The sequence below is a fragment of the Jaculus jaculus genome, chromosome 10 (assembly GCF_020740685.1).
Source record: "Jaculus jaculus isolate mJacJac1 chromosome 10, mJacJac1.mat.Y.cur, whole genome shotgun sequence".
NCBI lineage: Eukaryota > Metazoa > Chordata > Mammalia > Rodentia > Dipodidae > Jaculus > Jaculus jaculus.
In genome coordinates, this window is record NC_059111.1 from 29,081,077 (window position 1) to 29,107,658 (window position 26,582).

Here is a 26,582-nt window from a genome sequence, read left to right on the forward strand (position 1 = left end):
CTTGCACACCTCCCAAATAAACTGACAGCATGGCGCACAGTATTTCCTTGTTCTGAAGCTACTGGCTTAGTAGTGTGACGACAGAGACACTCTCACAGGGACACTCAGAAAGCATTCCCTTCATCCAGATGAAAACAGGCACCATATTTCTTGAGGATGCAAGTGCTTGTAATATACCTTAGTGTGGTGCTCATTGGGATCACAGCAGTCCCCAAGTTTGAGAATGGGTGTTTGGAGGTCCTTGGAAGAGCAGTTTCTGTATAACTTAGCAGAAATCCTGGCCACAGTGTTACATAAGTCTCCTGACATCCCAGTAGAGACTGACTGAAGTGTGGCTCAGTTAAGGGTTGAGTTGTAGATAAAGAGATTTGAGAATCCCACAGTGAGGGTTGGGAGGCAAGCTTGAGTGCTCATGTAGATCTCAGTTTGACTTGGATTCAGAAATTACTAGAGCTGGACTATGTCAGCTACTCCATACATTTTGCTTTGCCTTTTAAAAATGTAGCAGACCACAGAGGTAAAGCAACTTGCTAAAGGCAGAGCAAGGTGGCAACAGGCTAGATTAGAATGCAGTGGCCAAATCCTCACTCAAAAGATCAGACTTGGGCTGGAGAGATGGCTTAGTTCTTAAGGTGCTTGCCTGGAAAGCCAAAGGACCTAGGTTCAATTCCCCAGGACCCATGTAAGCCAGATGCACAAGGTGGCACATGCATCTGGATTTCGTTTGCAGTGGCTAGAGGCCCTGGTGCACCCATTCTCTCTACATTTCTCTCTTTCCAATAAATAAGTAAATAAAATAAAAAATTAAAATAAAACAAAAAGATCAGACGAGTAAGTGGCCAACCCGGAAGATGAGATAGGGTAAATGCATTATTAATCCACAAACTGAATAAGCCATCTGAAATGTGTTTGTAATTAAAATAATAATAATAATAACAATAAATTTTGGTACCTCCACACCCCACTACCAACTTAGCCACATTTACAAACCTTTTCCATTTCTCTTCACTGTCTCTCATACACACAATTTTGGTGGATGGGAATTTCTTGCTATACAAAGACAGAACACAGATTCAGGAAGATGCAAAGCATTTTTCTCAATCCAGGTCTTTGTGTGAGGTCTGGGACACAGGCTTATTTTCTAGAACAATGGGGGGTTCCGAAATCAGAAGATCATCCTCCCCAAAGGAGGAGTTCTGGTCCATGTTCACGAAGTTGGGGATATCAAACTTCATGAACCTGCTCATCTCTTCCTCTGGCAGCCTGCCACTTCTGACGGCTCCCTGGAGCTGGACAGCGCTGTCGAAGGCTGTCGTTTGCTGACGAGCTGTGGCTCTGTCCAGGTGTTCCACCTCATTGACATAGCAGTGAAAGAGGGACCTGGACTCCTCAGTACCGTGGCGAGAAAACACCTTCTCTGGTTCCAGAGGTTTCCCAAAGTCTGACACGAAGCTGTTCATTCTGAATCTCTTCTCTGAAGACTCTGCATTGCTTTAAAGAAAACAAAAACAAGGTTGCTTTGGCCACAGCTCGTTTACATGTAGGATCATGGTTTTCTGCATGTAGGGCAGACCCAGATGTTTCCATTGAGCACCTCCTGGGTGTCCCTTCAAAGATATGCAGATAGAAACTGCTAGAGGAAAAAGTAGGGGAAACCCTTCAACATATTGGTCTTGGCAAAGACTTTCTGAATACAACTCCAATTGCTCAGGCAATAAAACCACAGATTCATCACTGGGACCTCATGAAATTACAAAGATTTTGCACTGCAAAGGACACAGTGAAAAAAGCAAAGAGGCAACCTACAGAATGGGAAAAAATCTTCGCCAGCTATATATCTGATAGAGGATTAATATCTAGGATATACAAAGAACTCAAAAAGTTAAATAATAAGGAATCAAACAAGCCAATCAAAAAATGGGCTATGGAGCTAAATAGAGCATTCTCAAAGGAAGAAATACGAATGGCATATAAGCATCTAAAAAAATGTTCTACATCACTAGTCATCAGGGAAATGCAGATTAAAACTACATTGAGATTCCATCTCACTCCTGTCAGATTGGCCACCATCATGAGAACAAATGATCATAAATGTTGGCGGGGATGTGGGAAAAGAGGAACCCTTCTACACTGCTGGTGGGAATGCAATCTGGTCCAGCCATTGTGGAAATCAGTGTGGAGGTTCCTAAAACAGCTAAAGATTGATCTACCACATGACCCAGCTATAGCACTCCTAGGCATATATCCGAAAGAATCATCTCATTTCCTTAGAAGTACGTGCTCAACCATGTTTATTGCTGCTCAATTTATAATAGCTAGGAACTGGAACCAGCCTAGATGTCCCTCAACTGATGAGTGGATAATGAAGATGTGGCACATTTATACAATGGGGTTCTACTCAGCAGTAAAGAAAAATGAAGTTATGAAATTTGCAGAAAAATGGATGGACCTGGAAAGGATTATACTAAGTGAGGTAACCCAGGCCCAGAAAGCCAAGCACCACATGTTGTCCCTCATATGTGGATCCTAGCTACAGATGACTGGGCTTCTGCATTAGAATGAAAATACTTAGTAGAAGAGGCCAGTAAGTTAAAAAGAAGATATAAAGAGGAGAGAAAGGAAGGGCGGAGGGTACTTAATAGGTTGGTATTGTATATATGTAAGTACAATGATTGAGATGGGGAGGTAATATGATAGAGAATGGAATGTCAAAGGGGAAAGTGTGGGGGGGAGGGAGGGTATTACCATGGGATTTTTTTTTATAATCATGGAAAATGTTAATAAAAATTAAATTTAAAAAAGAAAAATAAATAAAATTAAAAATTAAATTAAAAAGATATGCAGATAACCACCATCAATGAGAGACATCACTTCTTTTATGTGTGCATGAATGCACATGCATATATGTTTGTGAGTATGTGTGTGTGTGTGTGTGTGTGCATGGTCTGGTACAAGTGTGGAGGTGAGCAGAAAACTGTGGTTGTATCCTTACCTTCTACCTTGTTCTGAGACAGGGTCTCATTGCTCAGTGTTGGCATATGCCAAGCGAACCCTGTAAGCTTCTGGAAGATTCTCCTGCCTCCACCTACCTCCCATCTTGCCTTAGGCATTGTGGGATTAAAGACACCTGCTACAGCCTCCAGCTTCATGGGGGTCCTGGGACTCTGCACTCAGGTACTCATGCTTGCAGGGCAAGTGCTTTCTCTGCTGAGTCATCTCACCAGCCTGACAGACATCATTTATGAACACGTACAAGGAAATCCAAAACAAATGCTTCCAAGTGAAAGTCCCAACATTGTTCTGGACGACACAAAGAATCTCCCAACCCTCTGTGTGCACCCTATCTATCTCAGTGGGATTTTAAAAAATCCTTTATTTATTTATTTTCAAAGGGAGAGAGAGAATGAGCACACCAGGGCATCTAGACACTGCAATTGATCTCCAATAACATGTGCCACTTTGTATATCTGGCTTTATGTGGGTACTGAGGAATTGAGCCCAGGTCATTAGGCTTTGCAGGTAAACACCTTAACCACTGAGCCATTTCGCCAACCCATAGTGGGATTCTTAGATGTGCTTCATGAGAGCCACTTGAAGTGCTTCTAAAAATGCATATTTCTACTTGCAACCTCAGAATCTCTGCCCAGTCATCAGTATTTTCATGGCCTCCCCAAGGATCATTACTATGCTGAAGTTCAGAGCCATCAGGCCTATATCATGTCAGCCGGAACGACACTGCAATCTCATAGTGGACAGTAATTGTTTGTCAAGTCACTGGATTTTCCCTTTATCTTACTTGATTCTTAAATTAACATGTGCAATCACATAGGGCAGAAATTGTATATTCATTTTATAAATGTATAAAGTAAGGTTAGGAGCAAGTTACTTGCTTGAGTTGCACGGTCAATTAGTAACCAAGTAGGAATAGAAACCAAGTGCCTAATTCCTTGTTCCTTAATGTGGAGGAATTTAGAGGTCAGTGCTAATGAACAAGTGAATGAATGAATAAAACAATTTTTAAATAATCCAAAACGGGGTCAGATCAGGAAAATCTGATACTCCATCTCCTTTCTCACTATTCTCCTTGAAGTACAGAATCCCACTGAAGAGGAATAGATGCGCGATAGTCTGTTTCATAGGCAGTCAGCCAGGGACAGAGGCCCAAGGAGCACATGAATGTCTCCCTGCCTGCCCTGGCAGGACTAGAACCCACGTCTGACCTAGTCTCATCCAGATGGCTGTTAGCACCACTAACCAGCAGCAGCTTCTTGCTTCTTCCTCAGTTTAGCCTCACACCTCACACCTCGGTAGGCTGGCTCCTCCCAAGTCAGCTGCTTGAATCCAACAACCAATCAGGTCTCACCCTTACACACCCGAGTGTGATGACGACACTCATTCTAATTGGCTGTTTAACCTATGAAAGAGCCTCACCACGTGTGTAAACCTCCTCTGGGTGCCCTTGGTCCTCAGGGTCTGTCTAAAGGCAAGTGTGCAAGTCTCTCTCCCCCTTGCCAGCATGGCTACGAAGGGAAAGGGAGGATTTGTCTGTCTGTGAGCTTTCCTGCCTTGTTCTAGATGCTTCCTTGCTCCACTACAAGTGTGACCTCCCTTTAAGCCCTGAGTCCTTTACTATGACTTGATGTTTTCTGACACCCTGTGTGAGTGTGAAGGTGAAGGGGATCTTGGAGCTTGAACTAACACTCCCATGCTTTGCCTTCCGCATGTGTGTGTGTATGTGTGTGCACGCACACGTAAGCATAAGCAAGTGTGTGTGTGCACACGGTGCATGCCCACCTGCCTTCTCCAGAGGAATCCTGAAGATTCTTTATGGGAAGGAGATTTCCTCCTGTTCCCCTTTCCAGTTGAGCAAGGGGGAGAAGTCTTCTCTGGCTTGAGCCTTCCAGTTAGCCTCCCCCCAGGTTCCTAACTTGCCCTAAAATAAACCTCATAATTCATAATTTACCCTTCTTGGAGTCCATGTTTTCAATTCTTTGCTAACTCAGGTAAAAATCTAAAAGTTGGGCTGGAGAGATGGCTTAGTGGTTAAGCGCTTGCCTGTGAAGCCTAAGGACCCTGGTTTGAGGCTCGATTCCCCAGCACCCACATTAGCCAGATGCACAAGGGGGCGCATGTGTCTGGAGTTCATTTTCAGTGGCTGGAGGCCCTGGTGCGCCCATTCTCTCTCTCTTTTGCTCCCCCCAACTCTCTCTCTCTCTCCCTCCCTCTTTCTCTCTCTGTTGCTCTCATTCTCTCTGCTGCTCTCAATTAAATTAAAAAAAAATACATTCCAAAGCAAACCAAAATCAAAATTAAATAAATAAACAAGCAAACAACAACCATAAAACCAACTAACCAGAAACATTCCTGGATTTCATGTCAGCCATCCTAGAGGCTCTGCCATCCAGCCAGCTGAGGGGCTCTTAGGTCAGCCTTTCTCCTAGCACGGTCTCCTAGGTAACATCAGGAAAGTGATTCTCCTCCAAAGCCTTGAATTTTTTAATGTTATTACAAAGTCTAGTTTTGTACTTCATTGCTTACTCAGCAAATGGATGGAGATGGTCAGGAGCCCAGTATTCAGCACGCTATGTATTTAGAATTCAGGGACAAGCCACCGGAAACCCTGAAGGTGCGCTTTAATGAAAATTCAAGTGCACTTTGTCTTTCAGGAAATGACTCAGCCCACAAGGGTCACTCCACTAGGGCTGAAGTGATGTTTGTGATTGCAGGTGAGTGTGCCAGCAACCAACCTGTGACCTAACAAAGAGCTAAAATGTCCCCTTGGAAAAAGAGACACTTAAAAGCATATAGAAACAGCGTGCTTCAGATTGCCATGGCCGCACCATGCCCAGATGCTAGGGCCAAGCAAGCACCCGCAAAACAGCAACAGAACCAGAAGCCCAGCTGTGAGCAGTGCCCCCACCCCTCTGTGCAAGCCGCGTCTCCTCAGATCCTTGTTGGAGAACTCAAGTGCACAGACCAAGGCCCAAGAATTTTGTCTCTCTAGAACGGTACCAGCGCAGTGGACTTAAACTAAAGCACCGGGAGCTGCCTCTCTGGCCCCTGGTTCTGGCACTAAAGCAGGCCTTCTCCTGCTACTCTGTCTCATTGCAAGGACTGTTCAGACTAGCTGTGGTAAGGTGTTTGGTTCTCTCTCCTGGAGAACAGCCCCAGGTCCACACTTGTACACTCAGAGGCTGTGCATTTTGTACTCAATACATTAACCTCTTCTCTTTATACAAAATACTTTTATATATTTGCAAGCAGAGAGAGAATGGGCACACGAGGGCCTCTAGCCACTGAAAAAGAACTCCAGATGCATGCACCACTTGGTGTAGCCTGGCTTTATGTGGGCACTGGGGAATCAAACTTGGATTGTTAGGTTTTGCAGGCAAGTGCCTTAACTGCTGAACCATCTCTCCAGCCCCTCTTCTCTCTCTCTCTCTCTCTCTCTCTCTCTCTTTTTCATCAACAGATAGGATAAACAACCTCTGTCTTTGTCTACAGTGTTTCCTCCCATGGCTTCAGCTACTCATGATCTCAACAGATTCATGGAAAATACCAGAAATAAACAATGTATAAGTTTTAAATACTGTTGGAATCAGCCTGAATGGAGAAATGGCTGGGCGTGAATATAGACTCCAGGCACAATGATATGGGAGGCCGAACAAATGAAGTACATCCCGCTCTTTCCTTCATCTATATTTGGCTAAAGGAAGCCATCTTGTCCTTGCTGCCTCCCCCAGTGCTCCCCACATCTCCAACCCTGCTCAAGAGTGGGCCATGGAGCTCCCTCCCGATGGTCCCTGGATATCATGAACCACATGGCCAGCAGTTTGCACCTTTCACAACTGGCCAGCCTGGGAGGCTACAAGAGCTCTGATGCTATGGTAATGACTTCAAAGAAGGTAATGAAAACCCAACCCTTGAGGGTTCCAGTATTAAAACAGCCTGGCCCTCATGAGTGACACCTGAGAATACTGGGGCATTTAATGAAACGATGATCAGAGCATGCTCTCTATGCAGCCAGTGAGGAGTGTCTTCAGATTTGAGGAAAGAATCACACGCACTTTCCTTAAATGTCTTTTCAGATTCACCAACTATGTGCTTCTGAGGGTTGGGGTACCACTCTACCACCTGTGGTAGGGAGAAGAGGGGGCCAGCTGATCTCTAAGGAAAGTTCACCCCACCTGCTTTATTATTTCAGAAAGCCAGCCTGTCCCAACAGGAATTGATGGTAAGACCCTATTGCTGAAGACTCCACATACTTGGGCTGCAAGGCTACTGAGAAATCCTGCTGGAACTGACCTGATAACCTCCTCCATGTAGACCAGCTGACAGAAAGCTGGAAGAAGCCACTCTACATGCAGTACAATGGGAGAAAGAGATACCAACAGTGAAGATACTCAACAGTGGACACTGCAAGCCTTATAATTGGCCAGCCATGCCAAATGAGCCAATGGGTGCAATAGTGGCATGTCTGTCATGGTGGAAACCAACTGCCCTCCAGTTGGATTGGAGGTCCACTCCAAGGGAGGGAATACATCTCTGATACTGAAAACTTAAAACAGGGGTTGTCATGAGCCCTAGGGGTGTGACATCTGCTGATGTCTGGATAAGTGTATATACTATGCTTATCAAACTGCCCAGTAAGCACTTCTCTTCATATTCATACCCTTATATTAATGCTACTCTCACTTTGGGTAGAGAATCTTCTCTTTTCAGATGGCCGTGACCTTGGGATGACTCAGAAGGTATCATGGTGCTGGAAAGAAGTGGCTAGAGTACCGAGTAACATCTCGATCACACCTTCCAAGGCTCAGGGTCTAATGCGGAAGAGGTGGTAGAAAGAATGTAAGAGCCAAAGGCAGGGGAGGACTCCTTACAACGTGCTCCCTCCAGACACAAAATGGCCTGGATATCCATGACCTCATAGTGCCTGACACTACCTACACAAGACCATCATAAGAGGAGGGAAAGATCATGACATCAAAATAAAAGAGAGACTTATTGAGATGGGGAGGGAATATGATGGAGAATGGAATTTCAAAGGGGAAAATGGGGGAGGGAGGGAGAGTATTATCATGGGCTATTCTTTATAATCATGGAAAATGTTTTAAAAATTGAGAAAATATAAAATAAGATTTTTAAAAAAAGAAAGCCAGCCTGTCCATCCACAGTTCTGGCTATAGCCATGAACATTAAAAAACTACAAGGCACAAACATCTTGAATTCCATCTTAATTAAAATTATAGTTGATGCTGGGCGTGATGGCTCATGCCTTTAAGCCCAACACTCGGGAAGCAGAGGTAGGAGGTTCACTGTCACTTTGAGGCCAGCCTGAAACTATATAGTAAATTTCAGGTCAGTCTAGGCTAGAGTGACGCCCCATCTTGAAAAAAAAGAGAGAAAGAAAGAAAAAAAGAAAGGAAGAAAGAAAGAAAGAAAGAAAGAAAGGAAGGAAGGAAGGAAGGAAGGAAGGAAGGAAGGAAGGAAGGAAGGAAGAAATACAGTTGAAACCAGAAGCCACAGGCATCAACAATTGGAACCTTGAAAGAGTAGCTAGCAATAAGCACCAGGTTAGATCTATCATCATGAAATGACAGACTAGGAAAACTATTTTCCAGAAAGCCTGGAATCACCAAGAATCCTAGTGGCTTCAGTTACTTCAGTTTCTGCCTTGTCATCATGCCAGTGTGTTTGTAAATTCTGTGTCATCCCGAAGTTTGTGAAATAATGCCTTTTTATATTGATAGAAGCCTAAGCCCTGGTGACCTCGAACTCATGGCAATCCTCCTACCTCTGCCTCCCGAGTGCTGGGATTAAAGGCGTGAGCCACCATGCCCGGCTTGATTTGGATTTATTTTTGACTGCAACGTCCTGCACTTTCCCAGCCAGGGGAAACTGTTCACCCTGTCTGACACTTGGCACCTAAACAGGCATTATCTCACAGGGAACCCATCCAGTCCTTTGACACCCATGAAGTAACTATTTTCATTCTCCACAACACCTGACCCTCTCATCTACTTTCAGCTCCCCAGATTCCTCTTCCTGATATTCCTGACCCCTCCCCTTGCACCACTGCCCTTCCAGTATCCTCGCCCACCAATCCCCACAGTCATGCTACAGTCCAGCCACAAAGGACCTGACTGCCCCTCTGTACCTCTGCTTGGGATGTCCGCCTGTCCACTAGGCTCCTCTTCCCATCTGGGCTCTGATCTAACAACAGGAAGGGATCTGCCCACCCTCTGTTCTCCCGCCATCTTTTCTTGGCTTCTCTCACAGATCGTCCTGTTCTGCCTCATGTCAGAGCTACATGTCTCTGGTGTTTGGCTCCTGCCGAGAGAAATTCTATATTGTCACGTTTTAGCATCCTTCAAAAGGCCTCACAGGACTTGGGCCACAGTAAGTGCTCTGTGAAATACCAGGCTCTGAATGACAATATCTACAGCTTGTCCAAAAACCCTGACAGCTATAAGAACCATAGCCACCCTCAAATCTCTCTTTCGGTGAAAGGCTGTTCAGTGTGGATGACAGACAGACTCCCGCCTCTGTCTGCAGAGTACAACGCAGGTTGTGCTCCGAGCTTCCCCACAGGGATCCTTCAGACCCGCAAGCATCTTTACAAAGGACGGACTGGCTGCTAGGCTGACTCTGCAGGCAAGTGACTATCCTCATTCACTCAGGAAAAGGGGTGGGCGGATCAGCCTGGGGACGCGTCCTATTCCCAGCAGTCATTTCCACAGGGCTTTTTAAAGATGTGTGAGCTGAGCCAAGTCCCACTGTGTGAAAGCCTCTGGGAGGAAATGAGCCCCACCATTTTCAGAGCCATCATCTGCGCCAGGGACTTCATGCCACGCAATGAGCCGAACAGAGGTGCTGAGCAAACACCTTTCTGTGAGACACGTTTTGGTGTTTACCAGAGGAACGTCAGGCTTACACTTCCCTGTTCCAAACAGCCTTACACTCCTGCCTTACAAGCCCCCTTTGTAAGCCGCGGCTGTGAACTCAGTAAACAGCTCCTCGTTGGGAACCGAAGGGAACTCCTGAGCAAAGGTTCACTGATTGGTCCAGATATATTAAACACACCTCTGCTTGTGGACAGGTCATTTTCTTGGACTCGCTGCATTTCCTGAGCAACCCCTCGCCACATCTCCACTCTGCCAACTCACCCTGGGGCAGCATCAACCGTGGAAAGCACGGACATTTTTCCGCTTCAGCTCTGGCTACATATACCCGTCCTTCAGTCAGTGGCAGACTCAGTTTAACTACAACGTGAGGAAAAATGCCATTCCCAGGGCTGGGGAGATACCTCCGTGGGTAGTAAGAGTACTGCTGCACAAGCATGAGGACCAGAGTTCAAGTCCCAGCAATCACATAGAAAACTAGATGTGGGGGCTGGACAGATGGTTATCGGTTAAAGCACTTGCCCGCAAAGCCTAAGGACCTGAGTTCAATTCCCTCGTACACATGTAAAGCCAGATGCACAAGGTGGTGTGTGCATTTGGAGTTAGTGTGCAGCAGCTGGAAGCCTTGGCACACCCATTCTTTCTCTGTCTCTCTCCATCTCTCTCTCTCTCTCTCTGTCTCTCTCCTTGCAAATAAAAAAATTTAAAAAAATCGTTTTTGAAAGTAGGTGTGGACAAAGGTATTTTCTTGGGAAGCCTGATGACCTGGGTTCATTTCCCCAGAACTCAAATAGAGCCAGACGCCCAAAGTTGCAAATGGGTCTAGGGTTTGTTTGCAGTGGCAACAGATGCCGGTGTGCCCATTCTCTCCTCTCCCTCTCTACCCACCCCCACACTTTCTCTTAAATAAATAAATATTTTAAAAAACTAGATGTGGCTACACATGCCTTGTAACTTCAACTTTGTAGATGACCCTTCCCCACTGAGGGGTCAGATGGACAGAGCTAATTCTGACCAATGAGGAAAGGCTGGGCACCATTTCTGGACTGATAGACAGAAGGGCAGGTTGAGACAACATGTGTCTACTTCTGCTGTCATGGTAGCTCAGTGGAGACAAGAGGACCACTGGGGTTCACTGGTCAACCAATCTGACCAAAAAAACAGCGAGCTCCAGACTCAATGAGAGACGGCCTCAAGGAAATAAAGTGGAAGGGTAATAGAGGAGGACACATCCAATGTCTGTGGTTTCTGTGCACACATCTGTACACACATGCATACGCACACTGAATACAAATGTTTTCCTCATTCTGTTCCCTCATTCATTCTGTTTTTTAAATTAAAAAATTATTTATTTATTTGCAAGCAGAGAGAGAGAGAGAGACAGACAGACAGATTTATAATGGGCACATCAGGGCCTCCAGCCACTGCAAATGAAATCCAGATGCATGTGCCCCTTGTGCATCTGGCTTATGTGGGTCCTGGGGAATTGAACCTGGGTCCTTTGGCTTTGCAAGCAAACGCCTTAACTGCTAAGCCATCTCTCCAGCCCTTATCCTCATTCATACAAGGTCATGAGTAATACTATATTTATTCCTAAATTAATAAAACTGTATAAAGGGCACTTAGCCAAGGCTACAAAAGAGTATTTTTTGAAGTTTATATCCAAGGCTTAATAATTTTTTAAGATGTCCAAGTATGAAACATGAAAGTGAAATCCAAGACTTTTCCATCACTAGCTGTCTGAAGATGAATGATGACGGTCTGTAATGCTCTAACAGACAACGTGCAGCATAAATGGCTCCTCAGCTGAGGAGGACAGAGGGGCTTTTCACCATCCATGTAGTACCAGATAAGAGCATTCTCTCCTGCACATAACAGCAAACACTCCACAGGAAAATTGTCCCCATTGGAGAGCTTCTCAGGCCTAAAACCTTGTAAGGAAGGTGATGTTAGCTTTATAACAGGCTTCCTTCTCCGATACTTGAACTATCCTCATGCTCACAGACATACGGCTTTCTTCTTCCGGACACACAGCAGACGACCCTGCCCTGCTCAGGGGTCGGTTGGGCATGGCTAGTTCTAACCAATGAGGAAAGGCTGTGCACCATTTCTGGACTGAGAGACAAAAGCGCAGGCTGAGACCCCGTGTATCTTTTGCTGCGGTACTAACTCAGGCGTCTCGGAGCCTGCAGAAGCACATAGGAAGGAGCACACTGAGCGCCGCCCTGTGGAAATGGTCCAGCCAGGGACCTCCAGAGAAACAACGGCGCCAAGTGTGTGTGTGCGTGCGCGCATTTAAAGAGAGATGTATGTGAATGGATTTGCTATGTAATTACAGAAGTTGGAAAACCCAGACTGTGGAGAATGAGTGCACCTGGCAGGCAGGAGACCCAGAGAGGAACTGCAGTTCCAATCTACTGGAGGAATAATTATTTGGGGAGAACAGTCTTTTCTTTCTTCATATTTTTTTTTGAGCTAAAATCTCAAAAACTGTTTTTTTTTTAATGCTAGATAGGATCTCACTCTGTCCCAGGCTGACCTTGAACTCAAGGTGATTCTCCTACCTCTGCCTCCAGAGTCCTGGGATTAAAGGCGTGCGCCACCACACCTGGCAAGCACAGTCTTTTCTGAAGGCCTTCAGCTGACTGACGAGGACCTCCTACTTCATGCAGGCTCATCTGCTTAGCTCCACATCTACTGATTTAAACGTTAACCTCACCTTAAAAAAATACCTGCACAGAAAGATCTAGAGAACTGTTTGCCAGAATATCTAGATACCACGACCTAGTCAAGTTGACCATCACAGGAAGTTGCTTTCTATGCTGTGCTACGGTGTTTCCATTCATAAAATCATCTGCCTCCTCTGCCTCAAAGATCTCACAAATTTCCATCTGTGTCTCTGCAAAGAAAATTAAGTAGTATTATTCCCTGACAAACCTGAGAGATGGGCCTGAATCTGAGTATTTTTCCTGTCAGCTTTTCCTTGTACTTATACCACATTTTCAAATTTCCTAGATCCATATAACAAAAAGCAAAAGGCTATATAGGTTTTTATTGGCTTTGTTTTGCTTTGTTTTCTTGAGAAGAGAAGTGCAATGTTTTTTTGGTGTCCATTAAAATTCTTAGCCACCTATCTCCTTATGTTTCAATGAAATGACATGTAGCCCTCATGTAGAGTGTTTGTGTTTAAGGGATTTCTGGAGGAAACTGAGTGATGAGCAGAACTATTCCCCTGGCCTGAGCTTCTGTCACAGCTCAAGCAATAGGCAAGAGAAACCTGAGTGACGAGACACAAACACCACAGTGCGTTGGTGTCAGGTGGGGTGAGCAAATGCAGCAACAGCAGACCTGAACTGCCATGAAGCCTAGCCCAGGTGCCTAATTTCACAGGTGCACATGAGGCACAAACCTGGAGGAGAGCGGAATCCCACTCAGTGCTTGGGACCAGGGAGCAAATCCATACCCTGCCACCTCTCCATCTCCTAAGACACTCCCAGCCCTGGCACTGTCTGCTGTTTCTTTAGTTTGCCTTGGAGTGCATGAGACACTTAGAAACAGCCCAGACTTACTCCTGGTGTGGGGCGCCTGTCTTTGTCAGCAACGTCAGCACAAAAAACATGAAAATCACGAAGACTGCAAGACCAACCCAAAATCCAATCACAATGGAATCTGAAAAACAGATAAATCAGGATTTAGTATTTCAGAGGATTCAAACAAGTAAACATTCATGGGATCTGAGCTTTCTGAAGATGTCTTCAACACGGAATGTGAGGGAAAGTCAGTGACTGCAATGCAGAGTATGATAACAGGGAAGGATCTGTCACCCTCAGGTTTCTGACTCATGATATGGAAACTAATGCATGTGAATTCTGGGTTTCATATCTCAGAAAAGGACCTATCATAACTTATCTGGATTTTTGCATTTCTACTCTACTGTCCTGAGTTAAGAAATACATTTTTTTTTGTTTTGTTTGTTTTTTGAGGTAGGGTCTCACTCTAGCTCAGGCTGACCTGGAATTCACTATGTAATCTCACAGTGGCCTCGAACTCATGGTGAGCCTCCTACCTCTCTGCCTCCCAAATGCTGGGATTAAAGGCATGCGCCACCACACCCAGCTTTTTTTCACATTTATCATGATTTAATCCTGTTATTTTAAAATTACATAAAACTTTGACAGCATAATTATTTGCTCACTAAGTAAAGACAAAACAAACACTTTTTGAAGAGATGTTTTAAATGAACTGATTTTCTATTTCCACATATGTTCATGCTGTAATATCTCAAGTCCAGGTACTTCTTTTGTTTTCTTGAAGCAGGGCCTCACTGTAGCCCAAGCTGACAAGGAACTCTGTAGCACATGCTGGCTGTGAACTCATGGCGATCTTCTTACCTCAGCTTCCTAGTGCTGAAATTAAAGGCATAAGTCATCATGCCTGGCTATAGGCCAATTTTTACAAAGAATATATAAATGACCCTCCGCGTACTCTCACCACCGTCTACTGTTCCTGTTCTTAATCTCCACACACATCTACCTCCCCTAGCTCTAAGACCCTGCTTTACTATGGAAGAGGCTTCACCCAAACAGCCATGACCTGCATTTCTAGGTAGGAAGAACACTTTATATCATGCTGGCATCTGAGAAGGTGTTCTACAGATGATGGTGTTTATCATTAGAATTACTATCCTTAGAAAGGCTTGGTGGCCACACATCTTTAGTACCAGCACTCAGGAGGCAGTGGTAGGAGGACTGCCATGAGTTTGAGGCAAGCCTGGGACTTTAGAGTGAGTTCCATGTTAACGAGGACTAGAGTGAAACCCTACCTCGAAAAAAGCAAACCAACAACAACAAAAAGGTATATTATCCTTTTTCTTCTAATTTACTTTTACTTTAAATTCTAGTTGTTTCCAATTAGACTAGTAGGCATTGTGTCTTGGTTTTGACTTTATCTTCTGGACATAGTTTCCTGACACCAGTGCATATATATGGTTTCTCATCAGTACCTGCCTGGGACCACCTTTGCCAACCTGGAGCTGAAGAAAGGTCTACAGAGTGCATTCTCGATGCCATGACCACCACAGGACCTCAGATTATTTCCCAAGCTGGTGTGCTCATTCCCTTTTTTGCATCCAAGGGCATTTTGTCTTTACTTCTCTAAACAAGCCCTTCCTTGGCCCTACCTTGAGTAATGACCATAAGTATAAACAGTTCCTGACATAATGACTTTTCAAATTCAAGATGGTGTGGAAGAAATATGAATCCACTAGAAACCCATGCTTTAAATTTTACACTTTCACTTTTCCCAGGTCTTGTAGACAGCTTCACATTGCTGGGATGAACTTCAGTCTGTGGAAGGAAGGGATTTATTTCAAGCTTACAGATCCAGGGGGAAGTTCCATTAATGGCAGAAGAAGCTGCTTCCCAACATCCAAGCAGAGAGACCCGAGCATCACCAGCCAGCAAACACCAAAAACGACAAGCACAAAACTGGCAGCAAGCAGCAGCGGTCCAGCCAGAGCTCAGACTGCTCTGCACACCTTTGGTCTGGAAATCCCCTCTGCCTCCCCCACACACCTTAGGGCTGGCCCCTGGGATCCTCCTCCACTGACACCTCTTCCAGCCAGGCAGCTGGAGATACAAGGCACAAACCTTAATAAAACACCTGAATCTATGGAGGACATACATTCAAATCACCACACCAGGCTTGTGCAATGCCACAGGTATGATACTAACTTGATATACTTATTTATTTGAGAGAGAGAATTGGCATTCCAGGGCCTCAGCTACTGAAATTGAACTCCAGATGCTTGTGCCACTTAGTGGGCATTTGCAACCTTGCATTGGCTTCACCTTTGTGCATCTGGCTTATGTGGGACCTGGAAAGTCGAACATGGGTCCTTAGGTTTCACAGGCAAGCGCTTTAATGGCTAGGCCTTCTCTCCAACCCTGATACTAACTGTAAATGCTAGGTAGTGATAGCAAGTAGCTGCTCCCAGTGACTAACTCCATTACAGAGGGACAGTTGATGCTCTACACTGTGGTGAATGGCTAAGCTAGGACAATTGGTAAGCTAGGTACATGGAAACATTTTCCACCTCCTGTATTTTTAATTTATAATATTGGTTTAATGTAATGCAATCCCATCATAAGTCAAAGAAAATTTGTGTTTGTCTCTGGGGTACAGGGATTAGACTGTGGGTGTGTGTGTGCGCACACACACACACACACACACACACACACACACACACACACACTAGGGTCTCAAGCATGGGGAAAGCAGTGTTGAGTCATCTTGCATTTTCAGAGCTATAGTAAAAAAAAAAGTTTACCTGCATGAGAAAAGGGTGGATGTGACTAGAACCATTAAAAAGTGATTGGGACTTATACATTAGATGTGCTTGAATGAAGAGCATTATTTTAATTACATTATACATAGGCAGCATGTATATATGCACATTTCTAAAGTGAAAAAATCAGATTACTGTTTAACTCAGCATGATTCCTACTTACCTATTATATACATTACTGACTATATAGGTGGACAATGTTTATTTACCATGCTGTATTCAAAATTAATGTCTTTTTCCTAGAGTATTAAACATAAGTGCTGAAGAAACAGCAGTCTCTTTTGAAATTGCCTTTTAATACAGTGGAAGCGAAGCATACAAAAAGATAAAAAGTACCCAAAACACATGTCATCAAGTGCATCTACCATAAAACAACAACATCTCAGTTACATGGGTATGTCCTGTAACAGAACACTGTACAGTTACACCACGTAGTGAAAGCAAACTCTACTATCATACTCCATTGTCATGTTTAAGCCCCTGAATTAGAATTTAATCTCATCATGGGGACTGGCATTTCCACATCTGTTTGCTGAATGTGTTCTCCTGAGGATGGCTTTTACACTGTGAATAGTGGATCAGTCCCAAACAGGCTCTCACTTCCCTAACCAAGGGGTATGCAGAGGGAGTGGAATAGGGTAGCTTTAACCAGATGCAGTCCCCTCTCTTCCCATCCTGGTCCCCAGTGGGCTGGTCAAAGCAATCAAGTAGTACATGAGAGTCTCACAACCCTCAGAAAAGTCCCAGGTGTTGCAGCAGAGTGGGGGTCAGGAAGGATATAGTCAGCATTTGGGAACCTCTCTGAGAGAACAGCATTTCCAAACATCTCCTTGACAATGTGGCATCTATGTATACCATGACAGTAAGCTTTAAGTGGCTCTGCTGATTCACACCCACTTTCAAACAAAATCCTCCTTCCTCAAAGTGTTTCCACTAATTTTCCTCTGTCACAGGACCAGACCCCAGGACACCAGGAGCTCCTCACATGAGCATTGAGATCTCTAGCGCGTCCCAGGATTGCCTAGGCTCCCTGGGAGCTTTATTTACATGGGCTTCATGAGCTTGGCATTTCAGTAAGAAGGGGAAGGCAGAGCTTCTGGTCTTCTTGAAAGCATCTTCCTGGGAAGAAGTCAGAATGAAGGTCTGCATGGAGGGGCCACACCATGAAAGGCCAGGTGATTAAGGAAATCAGACGCCTTCCACGGGAGGGAGCCCTACTGTGGCTAGGACATTGCCCAGGGACATTCCAGATGGAACAGTCTAATGCAACACCTTCCCTTAAACTGACCTTTAACGAACAGAAGAAACAGAGCTAAGAGCTGACATGATCCTGTTCTCTATGTGATGGTTAGGTTTGTGTCCACTTGACCTGTTTAGGAATCTACAGACATTCCTCATAAGTGTGTCTCTGAGGTTGCTTCCAGGAAAGATTAACTAAAGGAGGAATCCTTCCCCCAGGGTGAGCCCTTTCCCCCAGAGTGGGCGGCCCCTCTCGGAGGGCTGGGGCTTTACCTAAGGAAGCTCTGGGAAGAAGAGTATGCCCTCTTCCCACGGGGCTGCCGCTGCACACTGCTTTCCAGTGTGGGCTGAAGGTCATCGTAGACTGAAGAGCAGCGTCTCTCCGGGACAGCACCAGGCCTTCAGTGCTGGATTGGAACTGCTGACACATCCAGCCTCGTGGACTGAGCAGTTACTGGGTTTCTTGACCCTCAGGCCTGCAACCTGCTGTTGTTGGAGTGCTGTAAACTAATCCAATAAATTCCCGTTTGTTTTTGTTTTTCCAAGGTAGGGTTTCACTTGGCCTCAAACTCGTGGCCATCCTCCTACCTCTGCCTCTGGGGTGCTGGGATTATTCCGTCTGTCGGTTCTGTTCCTCTAGAGGACCCTGTCTAATACACTACGTGTTATCTATCCCACTCTAGGGTAGGACCAGAGCAATCTATCATATGCTTCTCCTTCCCTCCTGCTTGGAATAAATTAAGACGTTGTCGCTGATGGTTGTGCTCTCTTAGAACAGAGGGCTCAAGTACACAGCTAGCACTACGCCCACCCACTTCTGTTTCCGGGGCAGTGAAGGTAGTTCTGTCTGTGAATTTTGGACAAGGAGCCAACACTCATCTCTCAACACAGCTCCCGACGGCGTAGCTCTCACACTTGACCCGTGACATCCGACTCCACCCGACCTTCCCTAGCATGAGCTTCCTGCCCCATGACTCAGCTTCCTACTGACTTCACGTATCTGTATGTGTCTGGATTACCTGCGAGTTGGAATATTAAGCAGGCATGGAAGGCAGGTAGGGTGGTTATACCTATCGTCCCTGAAGCACTCAGGAGGCTGAGGCAGGAGAATTGCATGGATTTGAGGCCAGCCTGCGCTACATAATGAGTTCCAGGGCTACCTAGTAAGTTCCACTCAGTCTGGGTTAGAGTGAGACTCTGCATTAAAAAAAAAAAGTAAAACCAGCATGGTATTGCCTTTCACTTGAGGCTCAGAATAAGTAGGTTCCCTTTAGTCCTTGATCAGATGTTCCCATTAAAGTGCAGGTGTCCACACTGTTCTAAGCCTTTCTTCTCTGAGAACATGCTGTCTCTCACATCTTCTCACAGAGCCTTCATAAAGGTTCTTTTTCTCTCATCCACTCTGAAGCAAACCCCTGAGAAACCTCTCTATACTTTCCATTTCTACTTCTTCTCTACTCATGCTTCTCTTGAATGGAATCCATTAGCCTTTGTCTCCATCACTGAATGAAAACTCCTTTTATTGCCATCAGTAGTGACTACATTATAAATCCAATGATCAAACCTCAGTTCTCAACCAACTTGACCTTCTGGCAGCATTCAATACAAACTACTCTTGCCCTCTGGCTTCCAGGAGAATACATTGCCCAGTTTTCTCCCTTTCTGTACATTCTTTCCACGGAACTTTCGCTACTTCCTTTTCAGAGGCCCGTATTCGAAATGACAGCGTGCAGTGGAGCTCAACTCTTGAACCTGTTCAGTTTCCTGTCCCCACTCACCTAGCCTTTCAGCCTTGAAAACCACCTACATGTTGGAGACTCTCAAATTATACCTTTCTCCTCCACCTCCTCTCATGTCCTCTTGGATGTCTGGTAGTGTGGAGTTTGAATGTGAATGTATGTCCCCCATAGACTGAGGTGTTAGGCTTGTGGCTTGGGTCTATATACACCTGGCTGAAGGATGTGTCACTGGGCGGGGGGCAGGAGTCCAGCCCAGAGGTGTATTTGGGGCAAGATCTAATTCCAGCCTAGAGATATGTGGAGTTTGTGTTCCTATGGGTTTCTGTTTTGCGGGTATTGGTGTGTGCTTGCTTGTGGTGCCAGATAGCTGGTGGTTTCTCTCTGCTTAGATCTGTAAAAGGGAGCTAGTTTCTTCCACCACTGATGGAACTTCCCCAGGATCTGTAAGCTTGAAATAAACCCATTCCTCCCAGAAACTGGCTGGCTGGATGTTCAATCCAGCAGTGTGGAGCTGACTACAACAGTTAGGTACCTTAATTTTACAGGTGCAAACTTAATTCTGGATGGTCCTCTCTAAAGCCTGTCTTTCTCTCCCTGGTTCTTCCCTCTGTCAGTTCATGGCAATTCTATCTTGCCGAGTACTCTGATCACAAAGCTTCAAAGCATCTTTGACTCGTCTTGGTCTCTTAGACCCATTATTACACTAACAAATCTAGTGAGATCTATCTTTTAAAAATATGTAGAATGCATTCACTCCTCACACCTCTCTATCACTTGCACCCTGGTGCATGGGCCATCTGGAGCATGACTCCATCTCTTTCATTTCCCATTGAAACCCAAGTCAACTATTCTTCTACGTCAAGCCCTCAATGGAGCTTCTCTAGGTAAAAGCCAGTGTTCTTAGCCTGACATCCAACTCCCATATATCATGACCACTTTAACCTTGGGTTCTGCTGCTCTGTCCCATGTTTTCTCCCCTGGCACCAGAAGGCTTCTTGTTCCTTGCATGTTCTAGTTCTCTATGACCATGAGAATTTTCTGGCATGTTCTTCTCTCAGATAAAGCTCAGTACACCTCCTTCAGTTCTTCTTCCTTCTCAGCTCTCTCCCTTACAAGCTGGCCTTCCACAGCTGTGTATGTGCTTTCACCTTCCCATGCCTCATCATCGCTCCTCTTCCTCAGTACTGTCATTACAGGTGGGTGTATGCGTGTGTGTGTGTGCACGCATGCACATGTATGTGTGTGTGTATGCACCACAATGCCCAGCATTTTAAGTGGACGCTGGGGATCCAAGCTCAGATCCTCAGACCCTAGCCCTTGTTTACCCTCTGTGTTATCTGTCTTTCTCCCTCGAATGTCCTTGTGTGGTTACTTCCTCTGAATTGAAATATTCCCTCCTGGAGGTAGCTCATAAAACTCAGTAAGGTACAAGATTTCCAAAGCTCTTCCCCAAGGCCATAAAGGAATAAGTAACAACCAAGCAAGAGGAGACTCTCCCCTGGAACTGCCTGAGAGTTGTGCAAGGAGCTCCATGGATGCAGCTCCCTTGCATCGCCACCCACGCTGAAGGGGGAGTTCCAGTCATGCAGCTGCCTTTGAGACACCCATGCTCTGTAAGTGACCCCCATAAGCACAAGGATTTGCCAAGCAAGACTTGGATGGAATCACAGCATCATCTATGGTCTCATCAGTATGGAGAGACCCCTGGGGAGAATAGACCTGTATTCGTGTCTCCATAGGAACTCATGCAATGAAGGCAAGTTCTATAACAGGATACATTTTTGTTTTTTCTGCTCACTATTGTATCTTTAGTGCTGAAAGTGATGCTGACATAACAGATAGCAAGCACGTAGAAGGAACGAGTGAATTGGATTTCCACTCTGCTGGTGTCAAGTGTATTTCAGATGTATGTTTACTTCTAATATACTATAAAGTTCAATAATGGATTCAAATCTAGCAGAATAAGGTTTGGGTTGCAGCTCAATGGCAGAGGACTTGCCTAGGATGTTCAAGGACATGGGTTCAATCCCTTGCCCTGGAAAACAAACCAACAAAACAAACCTACATGAGGGCAAAAGGAGGATTCACAATGGCCACCTGAGGTTTTTTTTTTTTTTTTTTTTTTGTCGTCTCAGATTTAAGACTTTGAAAGTAGAAGTCTTGGGCTGGAAAGATGGTTTAGTGGTGAAGGCATTCGCCTACAAAGCCTAACAACCTGTCAACCTGTGTTCAATTTCCCAGTATCCATGTAAAGCCAGATGCACAATCTGATACGTGCATCTGAAGTTCATTTGCAGTGGCTCACCAGTATTCCTCTCTCTCTCTCTCTCTCTCTCTGTCTATATCTCTCAGCTTTCAAATAAATAAAATATTTTTTTAAAAGACAAGAAAAATGGAGAAAATTAAAAGAGAAAAAATATTTTACAAAAACATAGCAAGCCGGACGTGGTGGCGCACGCCTTTAATCCCAGCACTTGGGAGGCAGAGGTAGGAGGATCGCCGTGAGTTCAAGGCCACCCTGAGACTACATAGCTAATTCCAGGTCAGCCTGGGCTAGAGTGAGACCCTACCTCGAAAAACCAAAAAAAACAAACAAACAAAAACATAGCAGAAGTCTTAATTTCATTAGGCAGGAGAATTTCATCTAAGGATGTGTCTGCTGTTGCCAATTACAGTATAGGTAAAGGAGATTAAGATAACTGGTCATTTCTAGACTCAATAAATGCTTTACCTTAAAATGTTCTGTCTCTCTTCACTAAACTGGCTTTTTACGTTACTCAGTAAAACACAGCATCACACTTAAAGGTCAGGATTTAAAATGAAAGGGACAGACCAATGCACACATTCCAAAGGTTGACTTAATCTTTTTACTGTCTTGTCTACTGAGAAGGGGGTCTGTTTATGTTCTGTTCTTTTCTCTAGTTCACATTTTTTCAGGTTGCTAAGAGCTTCTATTTCTATCATATCTCTTACCCCAGGAAAGTAAATACTTACTTCCTTAGGCATTTTTGTCTTTTCAGGATGTGAATGTTAAAACAAAAGCAATCGGCCTGAATGGCATAGTTGATAATTTAAGTATGTAATGCAACACAGCTATGCTTAGGTTTTGAAGGAATTTGTTTCAACAAGGTTTTTTTTGTTCAACTGGTCATCATTTCTACAATCAAATATGCTTTTAAAAAAAAAAAGCAAAAAACTTCTTTGGTTGTCTCTAGAAATGTGCCAGTGAAAATTACAGCAACAGCGCTGTCTGCAGTGTGCCTTAGACTAAGGAAAAGAGACAGGAGCAAGCTGACACGCTGATGAGAAAGGCTCACATTACAGGGAGCACCATGGAAATCTGCCCAGTCCTTTCTTTTTAAAATTTTTTTTGTTTTATTTATTTATGTGAGAGCGACAGAGAGAGAAAGAGGCAGAGAGAGTGAGAGAGAGAGAGAGAGAGAGAGAGACAGACAGAGAGAGAGAGAGAGAATGGGCACACCAGGGCCTCCAGCCACTGCAAACAAACTCCAGACATGTGCACCCCTTGTACATCTAGGTAACATGGGTCCTGGGGAATAAAGCCTCATACTGGGTCCTTAGGCTTCACAGGCAAGTGCTTAACCGCTAAGCCATCTCTCCAGCCCTGCCCAGTCATTTTGATTTCCACCAAAATGTATAACAAGCAAACATCTTTAACTTATGGTTATCCCAGAAAAACAACAGATTAAAGAATTTAAGTAAATTTAGAGGATGGCTTCATACTTAGACCACAAAAGCCCTGATCAGATAATGAATGACAGCATATCTTAACAGGTTCATGGAATTTCATGTCTTTCCCATAAAGATTGTGCAGATACTACAAAGGAATGAGAGAAAGCATTTAATTATTACTTTGGGGGAGATGGTGACTTTTCTGGAGTGGAAAAAAATGTGGGCAGCTAGTAGGTAAAAGAGGTCACTGACACCAGCATGTGTGTCTCTGATTTTGTCTGTCACATTTCCCAGTTTGTCACTTAGTCTGGAGCAGTTAAGACCCTCAAATGGGGCTGGAGAGATGGCTTCGTGGTTACGGCATTTGCCTGCAAAGCCCAAAAACCCCGATTTGATTCCCCAGGACCCATGTAAGCAGATGTTCAAGGTGGCACATGCATCTGGAGTTTGTTTGCAGTGGCTGGAGGCCCTGATGTGTTCATTCTCTCTCTCATTATCTCTATCTCTCTCTCACACACACAAATAAATAAATAAACATAATTTTTTTTTAAGAAAAAAAAAGAACCTCAAATACTATGCACAGTTGGAATACCACAGGGACTGTAACAGGGTGACCCAGACAGGACCTGGAAATGCGCAGCAGTTCCTACCCATAATATCAACTCTGCTTTAACAAAATAAGGATGCATCCACAGTAGCCAGTCAGCATTTCAGACTGAGGAGAATTCACAGGGACCTTTCACAGAATTACATTTCTTTGCTTTGTGGTCGTTAATGTGGATCATTCATCATTCTAATAATGTGAAGCACAACTCTTGCCCCTACCATTGATTTGACAGTGATGGCAGGAAGTTCTTGCCTGTCCTGATGAACACATACAACACACACAGACTGCTCTTCACACAGTCCAGAAATCCAGCTGTGCTTAGATGGTGCCACTGACTGTGTGTTACACTCAAGAAGGTTCTTTACATAGTAGCTTCAGATCCTATTTATATACACATTTTTGTTGTCATTCAAATATCCATGCTTTGAGTTGGGGCCGGAATAGTGAATGACTGATACCACCTCACATTCTTCTCCTAAGGGAATCTCTTTTAAGTCTTTCATCAATCAGAGTTACCAAGGCCCCTACTAAACTCCAGTGGAAGGAGCACTTTATGTTTGGAGGTAAAGGACAGATCTGTAAGAAGACAGAATGTTTGGTTGGAGAGATGGCTTAGTGGTTACTTGCTTGCAAAGCAGAAGGACCTCAGTTCAATTCCCCAGGACCCACATAAGCCAGGTGCACAAGGTGGCACATGCATCTGGAGATTTTTTGCAGTGGTTGGGAAGCCCTGGTGTGCCCATTCTCTCTTTCTTTCTCTTTCTCTCTCTCTGTCTCTTTTCCTCTCTCAAATAAATAAATAAAAAAGAATAAATAAATAAATTAAAAGAAGATAGAATGTTTAGTAAAAGCAATCACAGGGGATTTAATGTTAATACAATTATTTATTATGACTACATTGAGGAATTGCATATAACTTACATTTATGAGCCTTTAGTCCTTCAAAGGAAACGGGTCCAATCTCATAATACTCATATTCCCAGGTGTAATCAGAGTTGGATGCAGACTGTGGGGAGGTTTTGTTAGACATTAACCTCTGGGCAGACATCTCCATCCTGTGCAAATGGAGAAAGGGAAGTACAGAACTTGTTAATTCATTCACAATTATGCAGTTAGCCTAATTACTGCTGACCATTTCAGGAGTTCAGAGGTAAAAGCCTCGAGAAGGTCTTGTCCACTAGGTCACCACCAGCTGCCCACACCTCATACCATGTGGCTATTAATTTCTTTCATCTCTACAATTGTCTATAATCTATAATCAATTGGACAAGTTATCTTCTTTTGCAAGGACCGAGTGCCTGGCATGGCAAAGACTCTGTGTTTACAGCTTCTGCTTCTCTGCCTATACCTGTGGGTATGCAAAGCAGCTGCAGGGAAGGTAAAATAAGTGTCAGAGTGAACCACCGGGAGCTGGAGGGATGACACAGTGGTTGGATGCGCTTCCTGTGCAAACAGGAGGGCCTGAAGCCATTCAAGTTTGAGTCTCCATAACCCATGAGAATTGCTGGGCACAGTCCACACATCTGTAACCCTAGTCCTGTGGGGAGCTAAAAACCAAATAATCATTTGGGTTCATGAATGGCAAACTCCAGAAGCAGTGAGAGACTCCAACTCCATAGTTGGGAGGAAGCCAATGCAGACAAATGGTGACGGGGGACACTGGGTAAATGTCCTCCTCCAGCTGACACCCTCCTCTGGCTGACAGAGATGAGCACACAGGGTGTGTCCCAGGTAAGCACACGGGGCACTCCATCAGCACATACATATGTGTACACCACACACACAAGCACATATACTATGCACTCAAAAAAAAAAAAAAAAAGGAAAGAAACAAGAAGATCATTTGTGCTGAGCACCCTCTATGTGACAACATATATATGCAGCCTAAGGGTAATGAAATGGAGGTACAGTGGGAAGGGTCAGCCTGCTGCTGACTCCTAAGATTAGCCATATTTTCAAGATGCCCCAATATCTTCTTTAACTGACTATTTTAAATGACAAAATTCTGACTTTGGTGTGTCGGGGGGAATGTTGGATTGGTTACCTGGAATGCTTATGGTGACAAGTTTGTGCAGCCTATGTGCAACAGCTGGGTTGGAGTCTCTAATATGTGTGAGTCTGCTCACTGTGGGACAGTGTCACATCACACACGATATAGGCCAGGGCCCCACAGATGACCTTTATCATTGGGAAAGGAAGACAGAGGAACAAACAGATGTGACATAAGGCAAAATGTGAATAAAATACCAACCCAAGCAAGATTCACTGAACAGTCCCTACCTGGAAAACAACTCTTTGAAATTTCTCTTCTACTTCCCAGTGGGTCAGAGTCACCCACAGCTACCCTCAGGACAGAACCCTCAGACAGCTAAGGCAAAACCATCACCATCTCTCTGCCACAAGGTTCATCTTTCCATTCGCTTACACCCTGCTCCCCATACCCATACCTGGGCCCCACACAAGGAGAATCCCGGGGCTGGAGAGAGATTGCTCAGTGGATAGAGGTACTTGCTTGCAAAGTCAACCAGCTCAGGCTCCATTCCCCAACTGTCCATATCTAGCAAGACAGGCATTTGTTTGCAGCAGCAAGTGACCACGGTGCACTCATATGTGCACATACAGACATACACACACACACACAAGCACCTTAATCAAAAATGGAGAATCCAGGGCTGGGGAAATGGCTTAGCGGTTAAGGCATTTATCTGCGAAGCCTAAAGACCCCAGTTCAATTCCCCAGGGACCCATGTAAACCAGATGCAAAGGGGGTGCATGGGTCTGGAGTTCATTTGCAGTGGCTGGAGGCCCTGGCGTGCCCATTCTCTCTTTCTCTCTCTCTCTCTCTCTCTCTCTCTCAAGTAAATACATTAATTAATTTAAAAAAAAAACATGGAGAATACAATGCTACAATGTCTAGAAGGTAGGGGATGCTTCAGTCCATGGATGCCTACCAGTGTTAGGAATTATGACTCTGCAGGCCAAACCAGACAACCACCTCCAAAGGTAGAAATGTGGGAAACATGCTATGTCTCATTTGGGAAAGAATACTACAT

At 44.6% G+C, this 26,582-nt stretch overlaps 1 protein-coding gene across 3 annotated transcripts in view; it reads right to left on the bottom strand.

Moving 5' to 3' along the window:
• Positions 1 to 441: 441 nt before the first annotated feature.
• Positions 442 to 26,582, bottom strand: part of Mrap2 (melanocortin 2 receptor accessory protein 2) — a 52,486-nt gene continuing 26,345 nt past the window's right edge. The window contains exons 1-4 of one of the 3 annotated variants that reach the window (XM_045159950.1): positions 25,574 to 25,601; positions 24,451 to 24,584; positions 13,475 to 13,574; positions 442 to 1,491 (exon numbers count right to left, since the gene is read on the bottom strand). In XM_045159950.1, coding sequence (XP_045015885.1) covers positions 1,098 to 1,491; positions 13,475 to 13,574; positions 24,451 to 24,583 — 627 coding nt within the window. In that variant the 5' untranslated portion in view covers position 24,584; positions 25,574 to 25,601 and the 3' untranslated portion in view covers positions 442 to 1,097. Of the gene's footprint in view, positions 1,492 to 13,474; positions 13,575 to 24,450; positions 24,585 to 25,573; positions 25,602 to 26,582 lie in introns of those variants that run through there. The other 2 variants (XM_004660463.2, XM_045159951.1) reach the window with 2 other exon arrangements.